Source organism: Anolis carolinensis, unplaced genomic scaffold, assembly GCF_035594765.1.
Source record: "Anolis carolinensis isolate JA03-04 unplaced genomic scaffold, rAnoCar3.1.pri scaffold_11, whole genome shotgun sequence".
Taxonomy (NCBI): domain Eukaryota; kingdom Metazoa; phylum Chordata; class Lepidosauria; order Squamata; family Dactyloidae; genus Anolis; species Anolis carolinensis.
The window spans coordinates 25637773-25656635 of NW_026943822.1; the positions used below are offsets into that span (position 1 = coordinate 25637773).

An 18863-nucleotide genomic window follows, 5' to 3' on the forward strand; every position below is an offset into this window, starting at 1 on the left:
AGGTGGCCCAGGCCTGCCCTGGGGTCTCTATCCGATCAAGATGCTGGAAGCGAGGAGATCCATCGTGGCCAAAGGCATTGGGTGTGCATCAGGAAAGTAGTGCCCCAGGACCCTGCTCACTCACCACTTTGTTCTCTATGAGGTCGCAAACAATCTTATTGTTGAAGTAGTCTATGGGCGTCCAGCGGATCCCTTCTTGGACATATTCCTCCTGGAAAACAGAACGGAAGGGCGTTGAGAGACTTCGGACTTGGATTCCAAAATGCCTGGAGGGACGAAGTTGGCCCGTGGCTGCCCTATGGCAAGGGTCTGCTCTTCTGGGGGGGGGGGGGCACTGAGTCAGGGGAGGGGCTTTTCCTCGGCAAGGGCCACGGGGGGCCGGCCCCGCTTCCCTTCGCACCTGTTCTGCTTTCAGCGTCAGTTCGATAAAGATCTGCTGCAGCTTTTCGTTGACGAAATTGATGCAGAACTGCTCAAAGCCGTTTTTCTGGAAGGAGACAAAATGCAAAAGCCTTCTGTACCAGCGCGGCTTTTTAGGTCAATCCTAACCCCATTTGGCTCTGTAGATCCGTTCTAATTTTTATACTCCGTCACCAGAGGGTTCAGCAGCTGAAATCCTCAAAAAGCCTTTCCAAGGTCTGGATTTTTACGACCGCAGAACAGCCATGTTTGGGCCGATGCCCAGGAAAAGGGGCCCAGAGAAGCGCCTCTTTGTTCCTAAAGCAAGCCCTTACGTTCCCTCCCAAGCAGGTCTTCGTCTTGCAAGCAGCATCCCGCAAAATAACTTTCCTCCAAAATCTAGCCTTCCTTCCCACCTGGAGTATAATCATCTCCTCCCTCGCCCTTCTCACTTTTTAAAGCCGAGCGCCATTATTTCGCCCTTACCTGGAAGATCTCGAAGCCATAGATGTCCAGGACACCGATGTTATATTCTTCATGGTCTTTTTCCATCGCCTTATTTATAGACTAATGAAACCAAGTGGGGGGGGGGGGGGGGAGAAAGAAAACAGGCTTCAAGACTGGAAAGGAAATCTCTCAGCCGCTGAGTCATATCGAACGAGGCCAAAGTTTTGCAAAGTTCCTTCATCTTTGGAATCCGTGCAGGCAATTTCCAGCTCTCGGAATGGACACATCGTCCAGAAATAAGGGGCCACTTGGGGATTGTGGGGCTGCATTTCCAAGCTCTAAATAAAACTCCACTAAAAAGGAATTGGGAATAGCCCTTGGGAATTATGGGAGTTGAAGTCCAAAACACCTGGAGGGAAGGCCGAAGTCGGCCATGCCTGAGCTATACTCAATGGGAAAATGCATTTGTTGTTGTGTGCCTTCAAGTTGTTTCTGGCTTATTATTATTATTATTATTATTATTATTATTATTATTATTATTATTATTATTATTATTATTATTATCGTCATCTCAGATCCTCCTTCACCCAGGAACTTGAAACCGGCCACCACACCACTTGGTCCCCATTTATGCCCAAGGGCTGTTCTTCGTATCGTCCACTGTGACCTCCTTGGTCTTACTGATGTCAAGACCCAGATGCTTGTCCCTGGACCACCAGAGCAGCCAGTCCACCTCGTCCCGATGGGCTCACGCTCACGCCGATGCCTCACCTCCACCAGGAAGTCGAAGAGCCGGGCGTGGAGGGCCTTGGCCAGGGCGTCCCGGGTGTAGCAGGCCTGCTCCACGTTGAGGGTCACGTGGATGGACTCGGACTTCCCGCCCCACCTGCTGTCCATCTGCCGGCTGGTCAGCTTCTCCCGGAGGCGGCTCTGGTCGATGCCCAGCAGGAAGGCCGGGAAGGCCAGGACTGCCGAGTGGGCAGAGGAAGGAAGGAAGGAAGGAAGGAAGGAAGGAAGGAAGGAAGGAAGGAAGGAAGGAAGGAAGGAAGGAGACCACAGCAGGGTCAGCACGGTGTGTGTCCTGTGGTCCTGCAAAGGCCTGAGGTCAGTCAGGGCCTGCCCGCCCGCCTTCCCCTGGAAGCACTTACACTCCTCGCTCTCCACCGCGGCGTAGTTGCCGGCCTCCTTGAAGCTGATGTTGCCCAGGTGGAGGACCCCGGCCACGATCTGCAGCACCAGCGCCTGCTCCTCCGCAAAGATCCCGATCACGTTCATGGCGTGCTGTCGAGGGAGAGAGAGCAGTCAGGAGGGGAGAAAGACCGGCAAACAGGGGCCTTTTTGGCGGCAGGACATCAGGATTCAAAAAGTTGGCCGCACTCCGTTTTAAGGCTTACCAGCGTTTCCTGGAAGTCGGATTTGTCGTTGATGTCGTCCACTTTGTAGGATCCCGAGAGGCTCAGGTAGTGGTAGTAATCCATGCTGGTGATGCCGAGGCTGGATCGCTGGTCGCTCGAGGCGCCCTCAATCAGCTGCCGGACAAAATTATTATTATTATTATTATTGTTATTGTAATTAATTCATTTCTTTTCTCCTGTGGGTGGAATTTAGACTGTTAGATGGCTTGGATCAATGGAGATCTGTGAGAAGAGATTCTTTGGACTGCTAAGATTCAAGTGAAGAGAATTTGAAGAGAAAGCACTTCAAATCCTATCTGTAACTGGATTGATATGCAATGCACCTGTATGTTGAATACATGAAGTTTGTGAGTAAACCAGCTATTTTACTTTGAAAGAAGTCTGCTTGATTTTGTCTCTTGGGAGCGTGATTTATACTAAAATGGTTTAAGGGAGAGTTTTTGAACAACTGAAATAACACTTCTAAAACTCTGCTGCGTATATAGGTGTGTGTTTTGTGCATTGTCATATCTTTGCCCCTAACAATTCAAAGAGAGATCTAGGTACATCAGTTTAACAACTGAGAAACCTGACTGCCTTGCATGAATGCCATTTCCACAAAAGGTTACGGCATCTTTTTTCAAAAGGTTGTGACTTTGCCCAACCTTTCCAACAAAAGACTCAACGACTGTCTTGACGAATAGCAATGGCCTCGCACCTGGTAGAAGATGTGGAAGCTCCTCTCCCCGGGGTTCCTCATCACCACCCGCGACTTCTCCAGCAAAAAGTTGGAGATTTTGCCTCCGTCCGGCTCCCCTCCCGGGCTGAACTGGATCTCAAAGTATTTCCCCTGCAACGGGCGGAAAATACGGAGCGCTTACAATGGCTTGCTTGCCTCTTACCCTCCAACGCTGAAGCTGTTCTGAAGCTCCATGTCTACAACGGGGAGAAGAAGAAGGAGAAGGAGAAGAAGCCCTTCCTTCCGAGCCTTTTGAGACTAATAACCATTGTTTAAGCCCTTTATTTTTAAACAGCAGCCCAGCTCCCTGCAGCAAAACCACAGGAAGGTTTATATTTTGAAAAGATGCAAAACGACAACCAAGAGAAGTGAATCCAAATAAAGGAGTGAGATGTAAATGCAATGATACAAAACTCGTAAAACCAAACAAACAAAGTGTGTGAAAGAACAATGTAACCAAAGGGCAATTACGCAGCGAAACTTGTGTTGCCAAATCCAACAAGCTAGATGGTTTATTTAAAGAGTTACAGTTTGCAATACAAAGGGATGCAACAGGAAAACAAGTTTCCACTGGTCTCCAAATGGACTTTCCTCCCGAGAAGGTGAGCAACCCTTGCTAAAAAGCTATAACACTATGTAAACAAAGTTTGAAAAATGTTCTGTTCCTGGTTTGAAAGTGTTATTTCTGTTTCGTTGTGTGGTTCTCACTTGGAAAGGGGCTGTTCTACTCCAGAAACCTTCCTGCCGGAGCAGTATCTATTGATCTACTCACATTTGCCTATTTTTGAACTGCTAGGTTGGCCAAAGCTGGGACTAACAGCAGGAGCTCACCCCACTCCCTGGATTTGAACCGCCAAGTTTAGCAGCTCCGTGGTTTAACCCGCTGAGCTACTGAGGGCTCCTATGAGTAGATCATTCAGCTGGACTACATCTCCCATCCACTTGTGGGACTCCTAGGAGATGTAGTCCACGCCCCACGGAGGGTCCCTTCCCTAAGCACGGTTGCATTGCTTTGGAGGCCAAAACAGACGGCGAAGGGGTCTTACGAATCGGCTGGAGTTGTTGTTCCGCACGGTCTTGGCGTTCCCGAAGGCCTCCAGGAGGGGGTTGGACTGCAGGATGATGTCCTTCACGTGCTGCAGGATGAACAGCGGGAGGAGCGGTCAAGCCCGTGCGGCCAGAACACCGAAGGAAAGACAACACGCAACAACACTGAGCGCATCCCATTCCGAAACACAGGAAGCCTATTGGGGATGAGTGACTTATTTGTGTGTGGGCATTTTGGGATGTTTTTTGTTGTCTTTTATGTTGATACCGTCACTGGACTAATCAATAAACAGATCTGTGCAGAAGGAGAAGGATATTTATATCCCGCGATTCAACCCCTTCCAGAAACAACACAAGACCCGTTTCCGCCCGGCGGCTCTTTCCTCGGCTGCGGACAGACGGCCCTCACTGTCTCCCCCGGAAAACAACAGGAAGGAGGATGCCATCCGCACACACGCACGGAAGGAGGGAGCAAGGAAGGCACCACCCAAGCCCTCCCAGCAGATGGCCATCCAGCCCCGGGTTAAAGGAGACGCAGAGTTGAAAAAGACCCCGAGGGCCATACAGTCTGACCCCTTCCTTTCTTTAAGTCAGGAAAATGCAGGGAGAATAGATCCATTGAATCCTAGAGTTCGAAAGGACCCTAAAAGCCATCTAGTCCGACCCCCCTTCTTTCTGCCGCTCAGGAAAGCACAATCAGATCCTTATCAAAAGATAGCCATCCAGCCTCTGCATAATAATGATGATGATGATGATGATGATGATGATGATGATGATGATAATAATAATAATAATAATAATAATAATAATAATAATAATAATAATACATCACACAGTCCTAGACACTTGGGAAGTGTTCGACTTGTGATTTTGTGAAACAAAATCCAGCATATCTGTCTGGTTTGCTGTGTCATAATAATAATAATAATAATGGGCACACTGGGTGCCGTGCCAAAAGATCTCAGCCGGCATTTGGAAACAATAGACATTGACAAAATTACAATCTGCCAGCTGCAAAAGGCCACCCTACTGGGATCTGCGCACATCATCCGAAAATACATCACACAGTCCTAGACACTTGGGAAGTGTTCGACTTGTGAGTTTGTGATACGAAATCCAGCATGTCTATCTTGTTTGCTGTGCATATAATAATAATAATAATAATAATAATAATAATAATAATAATAATAATAATAATTGGAATTCTAGAGTTGGAAGAAACCCCAAGGGTCATGCAATCCAATCCCCTTCTTTCTATAAGTCAGGAAAATACAGTGAGAATAGATCCATTGAATCCTAGAGTCCAAAAGGACCCTAAAAGCCATCTAGTCCGACTCCCTTCTTTCTGCTGCTCAGGAAAACACAATCAGATCCTTATCAACAGATAGCCATCCAGCCTCTGCATAATAATAATAATGATGATGATGATAATAATAATAATAATAATAATAATAGAATCCTAGCACTGGAAGACACCCCAAAGGTCATCCTGTCTGACCCCTTTCTTTCGCTCAGGAAAACACAATCCGATCCATCCTGACAGATGGCCATACAGCCTCTGCATAATAATAATAATAATAATAATAATAATAATAATAATAATAAAGACATTGACAAAATTACGATCTGCCAACTGCAAAAGGCCACCCTACTGGGATCTGCGTGCATCATCTGAAAATACATCACACAGTCCTAAATGCTTGGGAAGTGTTCGACTTGTAATACGAAATCCAGTATGTCTATCTTGTTTGCTGTGTCATACAATAATAATAATAATAATAATAATAATAATTGGAATTCTAGAGTTGGAAGAGACCCCAAGGGTCATGCAATCAAACCCCTTTCTATAAGTCAGGAAAATGCAGTGAGAATAGATCCATTGAATCCTAGAGTTCGAAAGGACCCTAAAAGCCATCTAGTCCGACCCCCTTCTTTCTGCCGCTCAGGAAAACACAATCAGATCCTTATCAACAGATAGCCATCCAGTCTCTGCATAATAACGATGATGATGATGATGATGATGATAATAATAATAATAATAATAATAATAATAATGGAATCCTAGCACTGGAAGACATCCCAAAGGTCATCCTGTCTGACCCCTTTCTTTCACTCAGGAATACACAATCCGATGCCTCCCGACAGATGGCCATCCAGCCTCTGCATAATAATAATAATAATAATAATAATAATAATAATAATAATAATAATAATAATTGGAATTCTAGAGTTGGAAGAGACCCCAAGAGTCATGCAATCCAATCCAATAAGTCAGGAAAATACAGTAAGAATAGAACCACTGAATCCTAGAGTTGGAAGGGACCCCCAAAAGCCATCTAGTCTGACCCCCTTCTTTCTCTGAGGACTCACCTGGACTTTGGGGCCTCCTCCCGATATTTTGGAGATGTAGCCCATGATGTACTTGGCGCCCACCGTCTTCCCAGCACCGCTTTCACCACTGGAAGGGGAAACGAGGCTTCCGTTAGTCGGGAGAAAGAAGACCCAGCAGAGATCGCAATGGAGGACGGCACTCCCAGGAGCCTCTGCCTATATGCAGTCTCCTAGAAAACCCACGTGGCCCAACATCACAGTATCAAAAATGTCACGGAGTCACCCCAATTTAGGGTTACCATTGGAATGGGTGCCTCCATATTGCCTTTCTCCCCCCGAACTGGCTCCGGCGGCTCCGTCTCAAGCCCATCCAAGCCCGGGCTGTGGCGCAAGCTGGTGAGCAGCCAGCTGCAGCCAGCTGAGACCGATCACTCTGACCAAGAGGTCATGAGTTCGAGGCCAGCTCGGAACCTGCGTTTATCTTTGTTCTGTGTCAAGGCATTGAATGTTTGCCTTATATGTGTAATGTGATCCGCCCTGAGTCCCCTTCGGGGTGAGAAAGAAGGGCGGAATATAAATACTGTAAATAAATAAATAAATAAATTGCACGTTCTTATTTATGGGCCGACAGACCTCATCATCACGACGCCTGGAGAGACCCCTTCGGGTTGCTTTTCCCATAGACGGCAGGCCATTCCTGTCCTAATTCCGTCCCCAAACAGGCCTCTTGAGTTTCACGCAGAAAGGAAGGGAAGGCGGCGGTGACTCAAAGAAAACACATCTTCGGGGAAGGGCCATTTCGGTTGGGTTGCCAGAGCCTGCCAGGGTGGGTGGAGGGGCAGCCCCAAAGAGCCTCTCTCGTCCCCCCACCACCACCCTAAATAAAGGCTGTAAACTTTTATGAGTCACGATCGAGTTATAAAAAGAAACGCCTGGGCTTCTCCCACAAAATGCACAGAATACAAACAAATGGCCCGGCATTTCTGCATCCCAACATTTATTATTAGCACAGGTTTGGAGGGTGAAATCCCTCCCCCCCCCCCCAGCATAAAAGGGGGAAACTGAGGCTGTACAACCTCTGAGGATGCTGTCACAAATGTGGGCAAAACGTCAGGAAAGAATGCTTCTGGAACATGGCCGGAACATACAGCCTGGAAAACTCACCGCAACCCTGTGATTCTGGCCACAAAAGCTTTCGACAACACAATATACAAACCCTTGAAGCCCTTGAAGCAAGTCTCTATTGCATTCCTAACCACATTCATCATCATCATCATCATATCAATCTAAGCCTTGCCTTCCTCACTCCACCTGAGAAGAAAATAAGTTCCCACACTGGGAATACTTTTGCACAGAGAGGGGATATAATAAATAACAATAAAACTTTATTTATACCCCACCACCATTGGGAGGGAGCCTGGCGGTGTCCCTGTGCCTTTGGGGTCCATGGCAAAGCCTCTCTCTCCAAAGGCAAATTCTCACTGGGGAGAATTCCCGTCAGCCCATCGGCCAGCCGCAGAGGGAACACTTTATTTTTAAGCCCCAGGAACCAGAAATAGCACAGAAGAAGCCACAATGAGGAGACGTTGTGGGGAAAGAAAGAAAAAACGAAAGACACAATCAGGGTGGCCGCTAGCAGCGCCAAGGAGCAGGACACACACACATTCACTTGCATTGACTGCTTCCTAAAGACCATCCAGTCCAACCCCATAATGCCATAAAGAAGACACAGTCCAAGCCCTCTCAACAGATGGTCATCCAGTCCCTGCTTATTAATAGTAATGATAATGATGATGATGATGATGATGATGATGATGATGATAATAATAATAATAATAATATTGTCAGAAACCTAGAGTTGGAAGGGACCCCCAAAAGCCATCCAGTCCAGTCCAATCCTGTAATACCAAAAAGGAAGGAAGAGACAACCCGATCCCCCCGACAGATGGACATCCATCCGTCCTCCCTCACCTGATGATGACGCACTGGTTCTCCCTGTCGATGATCATGTTCCGGTACATGTTGTCTGTCAGGGCGTAGATGTGGGGCGGGTTCTCGTACTGAGCCTGGTGGGGTGCAAAAGGAAAGAGACATCCTCATCTCCAGTTAAAAATATCCTCCCCATTTCCTGTTAAGATTTGTGGGAGTTGAAGTCCAAAACACCTGGAGGAGGGCCCAAGTTTTCCCATGCCTGGGTTGTGCTGGTGCTTTTATGTTAAACTGCTTTGAGTCCCCTTTGAGAAGGGTAGAAATAAGCAGGGTAGAAATAACAATAACAATAATAATAATAATAATAATAATAATAATAACGTATATCTCACTTCTTCTCTCCCAAAGGATAGACAACCTAAAGCAGGATATACGTAAATATACCAATAATAATATAATCACTTCTCAAGGGTGATTGAAGGGTCGGATTCCCCCCCCCCCCCGGCATGTCTCGTATGTTCAAATATAGCAGAGAGAAGCCCATACTGACCGCTCCTTGGTACATCTCAACCTCTTTCTCCCCAAAGTACGGCATCTGCTTGAAGGGATTTACAGAGATCAAGACGGATCCAATGTAGGTCTGAGTTGGAAACAGTCAAGGTCCGCTCCGTGTTTTAGTCTGAACATTTTGTCCAATCCCAGTGCGCATTCCCCATCTTGCAATGACACCACAATGTTATTCTCTCTATCCGCAAATAAGTATTATTATTATTATTAATATTATTATTATTGTTATTGGCTTGTTGTGCATTTTCCGGGCTGTATGGCCATGTTCCAGAAGCATTCTCTCCTGACGTTTTGCCCACATCTATGACAGGCATCTTCAGAGGCCATGTTTCTGGGCTTTCGGGGTTTTCAACATTTCTGTTTGGGTCGCTATGGCTTGACGAGAATGACTTTATCATTAAGGTAAGAAACCCGTTTTGCCAGTGTAATAGAATATATATGTGTGTGTGTGTGTGTATGTCTTTGGTTTGCCAGCAACAACTGCAGCTTTGCTATTCCAAACCCACACAAACGCCCTCAACAATGGGAATTGAAAAAACACAAGAGAGAGAGCATTGTTCGGGGAGATCATTGCTGCAAAGTGAGGTCATGCCCAGCCAAGGCGAGGGAGCATTAAAGTATAATGATAACAACAGCAGCAGCAATCACACTATGTAGCCAAATTTGAATAACAACAACAACAACAACAATAATAATTTTTGTCAAAGGCTTTCATGGCCGTAATCACTAGGTTGTTGTGCATTTTCCGTGCTGTATGGTCACGTTCCAGAACATGGCCCTACAGCCCGGAAAATGCACGACAACCCAATAATTATTTTATTTCTTCCCTGCCTTTTTTCATGTCTCGAGGCGGGTTGCAACATTGCTAAAACGAGCAGTCATTCCACCCATCAGCATTTCCTATTTAAGAGCAAAGAAGTGTGTGTGTGTGTGTGTGTGTGTGTGTATTCTTCAAAGTAAACCTTGTTTGGCTCCAAGACAAGAAGCCTTCGGGGAAGTTGGGGCGATGACATACTTCTGTCACATGGAATAGATATAAATATAGATATATATAGATATATGGGTTGAACTTCTCCCCTATGAATAACAGGGAAATGCGGAACTCTGCAAGGGGGAAAAAAAGACCAAAAAGAGGAAAAGGGCTTCTTCCTAAGTTGCATCCCGTCTCCTCCGTACAAAGCCGTGACTTCTGCTAAAGTGGCTCAAAAGGCGGCTTGAGGGAGAGCATAAGGGAATCCTTATGATTTATTATTAACAACAACAGCAACATTTTATGCTTACTTATGGCTCCCTAAGTGTGCAAAATATGCACATCTCGGAAGGCTAAGAACAGCTAACCAGTTTAATACACAGTTAGGATGAAGTTAGCAACAGTTAAAGCTGATTAGAATAGAAGCAATTGTCTCTGGGGTGGATATGCTCTGCTCCTTTAAAAAAAACACACACACATATACAAATATATTTACATGGCCTCTTTTCTTTATGGCCCCGCAATCCCGCTGAGCCCTAACGCTTGTCATTAACATCTAAAGCCAAACCAGAACGACAAGGACGAGAAGAAATGACATAATACACAAGCTGACAGATGCAGCTACTCTGCTGCATTGGTTTGCTTGTATATATGTGTGTGTGATATATGTGTGTGTGTGTGTGTATATAATTATTATTATATATAATTATTATATTATATTATAATATATATAATATATATATATTCCCTGCAGAAACAATGGCCCAGAAAGTGGGACTTTGTCCCTTGGTTGGTGCCCACCCTCCTGGCAAGGCTTTATGGCATTTTAGTGACCTTGGTGTGGAGCCCGGAGGCCGAGGCGTGTTGGTGGCCCTTCTTCTCCTGGTTCTTCCAATGGCATTGGCCCTCCTGCTTTGGGAAAGTTGTCTTTTACTGTGAGATAGATAGGGTATCATAGATTGGGAAGGGCCCCCCAAAGGCCATCCAGCCCAGCCCCATTCTGAACTTTCCCCACTGGGAAAGGATACGAAGATGTAGTCGTCCATGTAGCGCTTCTTGAGGTTCTCCACAATAGAGTCTTCGGAGATCTTGGAGAGGAGGACCATGTCGTCCACCCCGCTCTGCTTGACGTTGTGGCTCTGCCAGTGGTAGCGGAAGTGGCCTTTGCTGCCCTGGAGAAGGGAGGGAGGCCAGAGACAGAGAGAGATTGGATCAGGAACGGCCTTGTCACTAGAAGGACCAAAGCAGAAGACGGTCCTGGCAAAGCTCTGCAACAGCTGCTTTGAGCCTCTTAAAACGAGAGGAACAGAATCATAGCAGCAGCAGCAGCAACAACAACAACAACAACACATTTGACACTGGAAAGAAAGTAATGAAGATATGTATGGGTTGTTGTGAGTCTTCCGGGCTGCCTGGCCATGTTCCAGAAGCATTCTCTCCTGACATTTTGCCCACATCTGTGGCAGGCATCCTCAGGTTGCGAGGTCTGTTGGAAATGAAGCAAGTGGTGTGTGTGTATGTGTGGAATGACGTCCAGGGTGGGAGAAAGAGAGAACTCTTGTCAGTTGGAGGCAAGTGTGCATGTTGCAATTAATCACCTGGTTAGCACTGAATAGCCACACTACTTCAAAGCCTGGCTGCTTCCTGCCTGGGGGAGTCCTTAGCTGGCCCTGATTGTTTCCTGTCTGGAATTCTCCCGTTTTCAGAGTGTTGTACTTTATTTATAGTCCTGCTGAGGGCCGGCTAAGGATCCCCCCAGGCAGGAATCGGCCTTGAAGGCCTACTATATAATAACATTTTCTTGGCACAATTAGTTTGAAAGGGTGTTTGCCGCCACGGCTTTCCTCCGAGGCCGAGAGAGTGCGACGTCCCTCAAGACAAAGCAAGGACTCGGAAACCCGGTCTCCAGCTCTCAAGCCGCCGCAATTACGGCCAAAGGGACACAATGATTATTATCCCTGGCAGGAAGCTGTTTGCGACCCACAGACAGGATTCCGGTCAGAGGCGAAAGCGGGTCAAATCCTAATGAGAAAGAGAGGGAAACAGAAAGGAGGGAAAGGCTGTGCAAACAGCGCTCCAGTCTTGGCCGCTTCCCCCAAAGGCCGTTGCATTTGAGAGACAGGCCCAGGTGAGAGGAAGGCTTCCTTCTGGGCTTCTGTCTGGACAAAACAGAGGCTCGTTTGGCTTTGAGCGGCTGCTGAAAGGAAGAAAGAAAAGAAGGTGTTTGTGTTGCTGGAGGAAGCTGGAATGAGCACACATTTTTCCTCGGATTAGTCGCCGCCCAGGGAAACAAGCAGCCTCTCTTTTCGTGCATTTGGTTTGTTTGATCACAGGGGTGGTTTCCCTCCGCTCCCCAATTTTTATACCCATATCTTAATGCGTTGGCTTTGTCTTCACTTGCATCGTGTCATGTTTTTAGATAGAAAGAAAAGACTCCAAGGTGGGCGGCAACAATATCTTTTTCCAATAAGAAAGTATTTATTGAAGAAAGAATATGAAAAGGGGGGGAAAGGGGTTATATTCAAAAGTGGCAGCCAGGGTATAACCTGCAATATATACAAAATACAGTAGAGTCTCACTTAACCAACAGAAACTGGCCGGCAGAATGTTGGATTAGCGAATATCTTGGATAATAAGGAGGCATTAAGGAAAAGCCTATTAAACATCAAATTAGGTTATGATTTTACAAATTAAGCACCAAAACATCCTGTTATACAACAAATTTGACAGAAAAAGTAGTTCAATAGGCAGTAATGCTATGCAGTAATTACTCTATTTATGAATTTAGCACCAAAATATCACGATGTATTTAAAACATCGACTACAAAAATGCGTTGGATAATCTAGAACGTTGGATAAGCTCAGGTTGGATAAGTGAGACTCTACTGTAAGACAAAGTTCCATGGAAGTCAAGAATGGATACATCACAGAAGCTAAAAATCCAAAAACCGCAATAATCAAAGGCAATTCCATGAACATGAACACAGGAATCCCTTCCAGGCAAAACTCTTCAAAGGTCCATAGGTAAAGGCAGGAACATGAAACAAAAATCTTGATATTTCAAGTACCAGAGACTTGGAAACTTGGTAACATGAACAGGAGACTCAATGTTGTCTCCTCTGAAATGCTTGGAGCCCAACCAGGCTCCCATGAAATCATGTCAAAGGCACCTGGATTCAAGGCCTTATCTTGGAGGTGCTGGGAAGACCTGCTTTGTCTACAACACAGCTTTCCCTTTAAAAACCGGCATCCCTAGAAGGTTTAGAGCATTACCCCGGAGATATCATGGCTTTGCAGGCATCAGTCAGACGGAGAGGTGACCCTTTGTCCTCTGCAGGCCGGCCTTTCCTGCCCGTCTGGTTTTGCCGGTGGAAACGTTGGGCCGCTCTCCGGTGTTTTCCGCTCGTCTATCTCTCCCAACATCTGGCCCTAAACCATTTTGAGAACTGAGTGAAAGAAGCAATGGCTAGGACTGATACGGCTTTGAGACAGGAAGCTGCAGGAAGCCGAAGGTGCAGAACCGTCGCCCGGAGGGACCTCAAAGGGCATCTAGTCCAAGGTCAGAATACACAGCCAAAGCCCTCCTGACAGAGGGCCATCCAGGCCAACGAGGGAGGGAAGTCTTCCTAACATTCAGGCAGAACCCGAATCCGTGGGTTCGCATCCTTGTTTCCAGCACTGCAAAAGCCCAGCTGGTCGCAGGCAAAATAGACCCAATTCCCCTGACGGTGTTTGCTGGGTTTCAAAGCAGGTTATTATTGCAACAACAAGGAGCACGGAAACCATCCAGAAAACGGAGACTCCATCTACAATTACATCCATCTTGGTCTGCAGTGAATTGCAGCCGAGGGTCGTGTTTCAGAGGCGGGTGATACGGGCCCATTCCGGCTCATTGGCGGCCAACAACGTCCAGGAAACGGAGGCCATGATCACCACACGGCTGCAGCAATGGTGGCTTCATAGAAAGGTGGGGTTCCAGGTGAAGTCTCCGTGTGTGGTGTCGTTGTTGTTGCTGCTTTTGTATTGCATTGTCTTAGGGGCCAAAGGGCGCACAGGGCTTGAAGGCGCACACAACAACAACAACAACAAACAAGCGCCGAATCAAAACAAAACACCTTGTCATAGGGCAGTGTGTGTGGCATAAAGCACAGGCATGTTAGGACAGGTGTCACCAATCTGCACATTCCTTCTGCCGCACCTGCATCAACAGGTACAAAACCAGCAACAGATGCTCCGACCTCGCTGGACCCTGTGAACTGAAAGGCACTTGGTTCTGCCCCTTGGAGGCCCCCCCCTTACATTTTGTGGGCCCAACTCAGCGCCTAAACTGCTGCAAGTGCCTGTTTCCCAGAGGTGTGTCCCGCAGGTATAATAAACAGAGACAGCGGCATGCAAATGTCCCGAACGCACCCAACTCAGAACACCTTTCCTTATAATTATTTCAGCCGCCGAGCGAGAAGCGCTACACCAAGCAAGGCCCTCTTCTCCCTGCCTTCAGCATCACAGCTAAACGGCTAAGCCATGGCCAGCCATCGCAAGATGAGAAACTGGAAACACAACAAGGTGACCTTTTGGGGCCAGAAATGGCCGTCATGAGGACCAGAAGCTTGGCTTCATGAAGACGCAGCTCCCACTGAAACACTCCCGGGCCCGCTTTGTGCTTCTTTGCCCATAAAAGTCCAGCCAAGCTTCCTTTCCCCTCTCCGGCCGCTGCGATGGACAACAAATGAAATGCAGACCGGGCCTTAAAAGGACACTTCCTCGGAGGAACCCCACTGTGGCTGCAGCTTCCTGTCCAGCTCTGAGGCTTCTTCGGCCACCCCAGATGACCAGCAGCAGGAAGATGATGAGATCCTTCTGCTTGCTGACACACCTTCGTTTCCCTTTGAAACCTATGGCTTGTGTCCAGAATATCGGAAAGCCCAAAAACTCTCTCCTGAAAGAGCCCCCATTGGCTTCCTTCTGTTCCTTTCATTCTACGGGCCATCCCTGGATTGCAAACACCCGTCTTGCAAACAATGCACAGTCAAGAACAACGTGACGCGACGTCTCCACTCGGATGGAAGACGAACACCGCTGTTGTGCCCCAGGGCAGCGTGAGCACTGAAAACCAGACAGAGACCAATAAACATATAATATCTTTATTAAAACAATTATAAATCCAGGCAGGAATAGGTGGAAAGGTTGAGCAGATAATAGTCCTTTATGAAAAGGTATGAATTAGTCCAAAGAATTGAAGGGAAATGTCCAATATTATTGTCCAAAGTCCAAAAACCGAAACACACTCAAAACTGTTGGAAAGTTCTTGAGCGGGGAAAAAACAAGGAAGCAAGGCTGAAATAACAAGGTCCAAAGTCACTAGGAAGTCTTTGATATCCAGGCAGGAACGTGATGAAACTGAGGCAAAACTTGATTCAGGAGCTAGGCAAGGAAGTAGACTTAAACCGGGTCTACTCGGGAGTCGCGGCTCGGCTTGGCCGCCAGGATCTGGAAACTTGGCTTGGAAGAAACAGGAGCTAGAGTCTGTGAACCTTTCTCAGGAAATCACAAAGTTGACACCGCAAATTGTCCACGGTGCAAAGCACTTTTATGGAACTTTGATTTGATCACAAACAAGGAAAGCCAAACTCCCTAAAGGTTCCCAAGGGAAAAACCTTCTATCCATTATCCGCTCGAGATGCCAAGAGGTTACTCCTGCGGAGTTCTTGTTTCTCAGATCTCTGACGATGCAGAAACTCCCTTCTGTTGAAGGACACATTCTCTGGGGAACTAACAACATCTGGTTCCGCCATGGGAGTAATATTTTCACTTTCTTTCCCAATTAAGGAATCATCTGAGCTATCAACAGCCAGCAGCTGTAATTGGAAAGAGCTCTGTGGACTAGGTAAAAAGTCAGAATAAGCTTCCTCCTGGTCATAGTTCATTTCTGGATCAGGTTCAGAAGCCAAAGGTGGCTGGGGTTAGACAACCACTTTGCTAACGCTCCTCTTTAGTGACAAGGCTCCATTCTCGCCTTGGTGGCAAGGTGGATCAGTGCCACCGACCGCAACATGTTGCAATGTGTGTGTGTCGCAGGACTACCGTTTAGAGGTGTGCCACATTTAATATCTTTGAGAGTGAGAAAAAACCGAGAGCTTCCCCTTCACACGGTTGTAGGTTTCATACATGTGCATTCACTATTTGGCTGGAGCTACACTTACGAAATGTCCCTGTTCCGACTCGCATACAAATTGGACAAACCTCCAGAGGTTCTCGTTTGTAACTTGGTTGCTGCCTGAATCTAATTCCCACCATCCTTCATTCTGTCATGGACTGGGGTACAGGAACGGGCCCTCCATGTGCTCGTTTTGAAACACGGATTGATAAATTGAATGCTGGTCCAAGATTGTGGATCCTGGACCGACCTCGAGGCTGCTGTCCTTGGAAGGCGCTGGCCCTTCTCTGGTCAGTTTCAATCCCGCTTTGGACATCACACCCGGCCATTGTGTTTTGCAGGAACCGCAAAGTTGCTGGGCAGCGGGGTGCCAAGGAAAACCCTGCCCAAAATGCACAGGAGGGAACTTCCGCCTTTTCACCGACTCTTCTGTTCTTTTCTATGCATTCAGCAATGAGGAATGTTACCGAACCTGACCGTCTGTCTGCAGTCGGTCTGTATGGTGGACAATCCCTCCTTGCGTCTCCTTTCCTTCTAGGAGAGAAGGAAACCTTTTTTGCTATGGCGTTTGTTTAAAACATGGTTTCGAGGCGTCTGCTTCAGCGAGAAAGAGGCCCAAAGGGAGGGAGAGCAGCAAGCGATGTGTTCCAGATGTTGGACTGCCTTTCCCATCAACGGCGGCCAGGGCTCATGGGAGTTGCTGTGGTCTGGAGGGCCCACCCTGCCTTGGGATGACTTGCTGTGTTTCCGAAGCAGCTGGAAAAGTTATAGAAAGAGGAACAAACAGTGCGCCAGTCACACAAGCGAGCGGCTCTTTCGCCCTCAGGTGAGCCTGTGTTTCCTTCTGGAAAAAGAACGGGAAGAGGCCGATATTCAGCAAAGGAGGGACTGCAAAACCAGTAGCCTTTCCTTGGGGCGGAGGCGCCCGACAAAACAGTGGCGCATTCCGCTGCACGAAGGCTTTCTCTCTCTCTCTCTCTATTTCTGTGTGTTAACGGTCCCACCCAAAGGCAACAAGGCCCATGCCAAGAGTGAGGCCCGGCTCCTTCCTCTGCGCAAAAGAAAGAGAAGGAGCGAGAGAAAGAGGCCAGGAATCCACAGTTCTGCTTCCAGACGGCGGAGGAGGAGGAGGAGGAGGAGGAGGAGGAGGCCTCAGCCGTCCCCATTAGTCACCCGGAGCATTTGTATTTATAGGCGCTGCAGCTCAGCTGACCCGAGTGATTCAACCGCCCGAGGAGCGCATGCACGCCTCTGGCTCCGTCCGCAACACCGGAACTCTCCTCCGTCTGGGTATCTTTGAGGCCGAAGAAGGCGGCCGCCGTCCGAAACAACACAATGTGGGGTGCCCTCTTGACTCAAACATCATGCTCACCTTTTGGGGCTCTCCCAAATTGAGGTGCGCACTAGATCGAAAACAAAGATAACAAGGACCTAACAGAATAATAATAATAATAATAATAATAATAATAATAATAATAATAATAATAATAATAATAAAACTTTATTTATACCCCGCCACCATCTCCCCGTGCGGACTCGGGGCCGGCTCATAATGTTACAAAAGTAACAATGCAAATACATAAACAATACGCACAGTTTAAAACACAAGAAGATGATAAAACAGAAGTTAAAACAAAGGTTTATACAACAGTAATAATATCAATAGTAATAATATCAAACAACCACCAATGCAATTCAGTCAACTTCAAAGGTGGGGTGGGGGGGGATCAAGAGAAGGTGGGCAGACTATACAGAAGAGCTGTATAGAAATGATAATAATATCGAGGATAGCTCTGATGGTGTGGTGAGTGAGTTAGAAGCAGACATCCTGTGGAGTGAGGTTGAATGGGCCTTAAGAAGCATTGCTAATAACAAGGCAGCAGGAGTATATACCTCACAGCCTCTGAGGATACTACCCTAGATGTGGGCGAAACATCAGGAGAGAATACTGCTGGAACATGGCCAGGCAGCCTGGAAAGCCTTCAACAACACAACAAATAAATAAATAAATAAATCTCAATTTAATGGGGCTTGTAGTTTGGGGAGGCATCCGCATCCCTTGGCAGAGAAGGCTCGAGGCCTTGTCAAACGACAGCTCCAGTGACCCCACAGCATTGAGGCAAAGCAGTTAAAGTGCATTCATTCTGCAGCAGAGATACATCCCAAGGTTTTCCTTTCCATTGGTGCTCTAAATTACAAAGAACGCACTTTATGCTGCTGCACATTACATTCATTAGCCCATACCTTTTTGGTTTCAGGGTTTTGAAAATGGAGATGCACATGAGATTCGATGGCGCATGAGACTTGAGTCAAGATGGTGCAAATAGGACAGGACCTTGTTGTTGTTGTGTGTTTTCAGGGCTGTATGGTCATGTTCCAGAAGCATTCTCTCCTGATGTTTTGCCCACATCTATGGCAGGCATCACCAGAGGTTGGGAGGTATATAAATATACCAAAGGAGCGTGATGAAGGACCTGGAGGTGAAACCATGAGAAGCGCAGCCGTGTCTCACTCGGGAATGCCGTGCCATGCCTGGGGAAGGATGGCCCGTCCTCCCGAAAAGGGCGCTGCACGGAAGAAGGGGGAGCACACAAGCCAGGTGTCCTTTTTGGTGTTATTAGTATTATTATTATTCTGCAGCAGCAGCAAATCTAATGGCAACAGACAGAGCTGTGCCAGCAGATTGAGGATGCAAGGGAAGCAAAACCGCTCTGAGTCACCAGTTGAAAGCCATCCCAGGGCGGCAGGAGCAGCCACTGACACCGAGGGGGCGTCCGCACTGGGAAACGGGTCCCGTGTGACCCCGCTTCGATTCTCCGTGCCACAGAATCATGGGATTTGTAGTTTGGTAGGTGCACCCCAAGACAATGGTGATGATAAGGATGA

General features: G+C 47.2%; 1 protein-coding gene across 3 annotated transcripts in view; it reads right to left on the reverse strand.

Annotated features, from left to right (window-relative positions):
• myo1e (myosin IE) overlaps window positions 1–18863 on the reverse strand; it is a 33612-nt gene that overhangs the window by 8277 nt on the left and 6472 nt on the right. For 2 of the 3 annotated variants that reach the window (XM_062963298.1, XM_008121575.2), the window contains exons 2-13: window positions 10852–10995; window positions 8837–8926; window positions 8329–8423; window positions 6397–6484; window positions 4026–4115; window positions 2959–3090; window positions 2241–2375; window positions 1995–2127; window positions 1618–1814; window positions 886–966; window positions 401–487; window positions 125–211 (exon numbers count right to left, since the gene is read on the reverse strand). In XM_062963298.1, the coding sequence (XP_062819368.1) occupies window positions 125–211; window positions 401–487; window positions 886–966; window positions 1618–1814; window positions 1995–2127; window positions 2241–2375; window positions 2959–3090; window positions 4026–4115; window positions 6397–6484; window positions 8329–8423; window positions 8837–8926; window positions 10852–10929 (1293 nt within the window). In that variant the 5' untranslated portion in view covers window positions 10930–10995. Of the gene's footprint in view, window positions 1–124; window positions 212–400; window positions 488–885; window positions 967–1617; window positions 1815–1994; window positions 2128–2240; window positions 2376–2958; window positions 3091–4025; window positions 4116–6396; window positions 6485–8328; window positions 8424–8836; window positions 8927–10657; window positions 10789–10851; window positions 10996–18863 lie in introns of those variants that run through there. The other variant, XM_062963299.1, reaches the window with a different exon arrangement.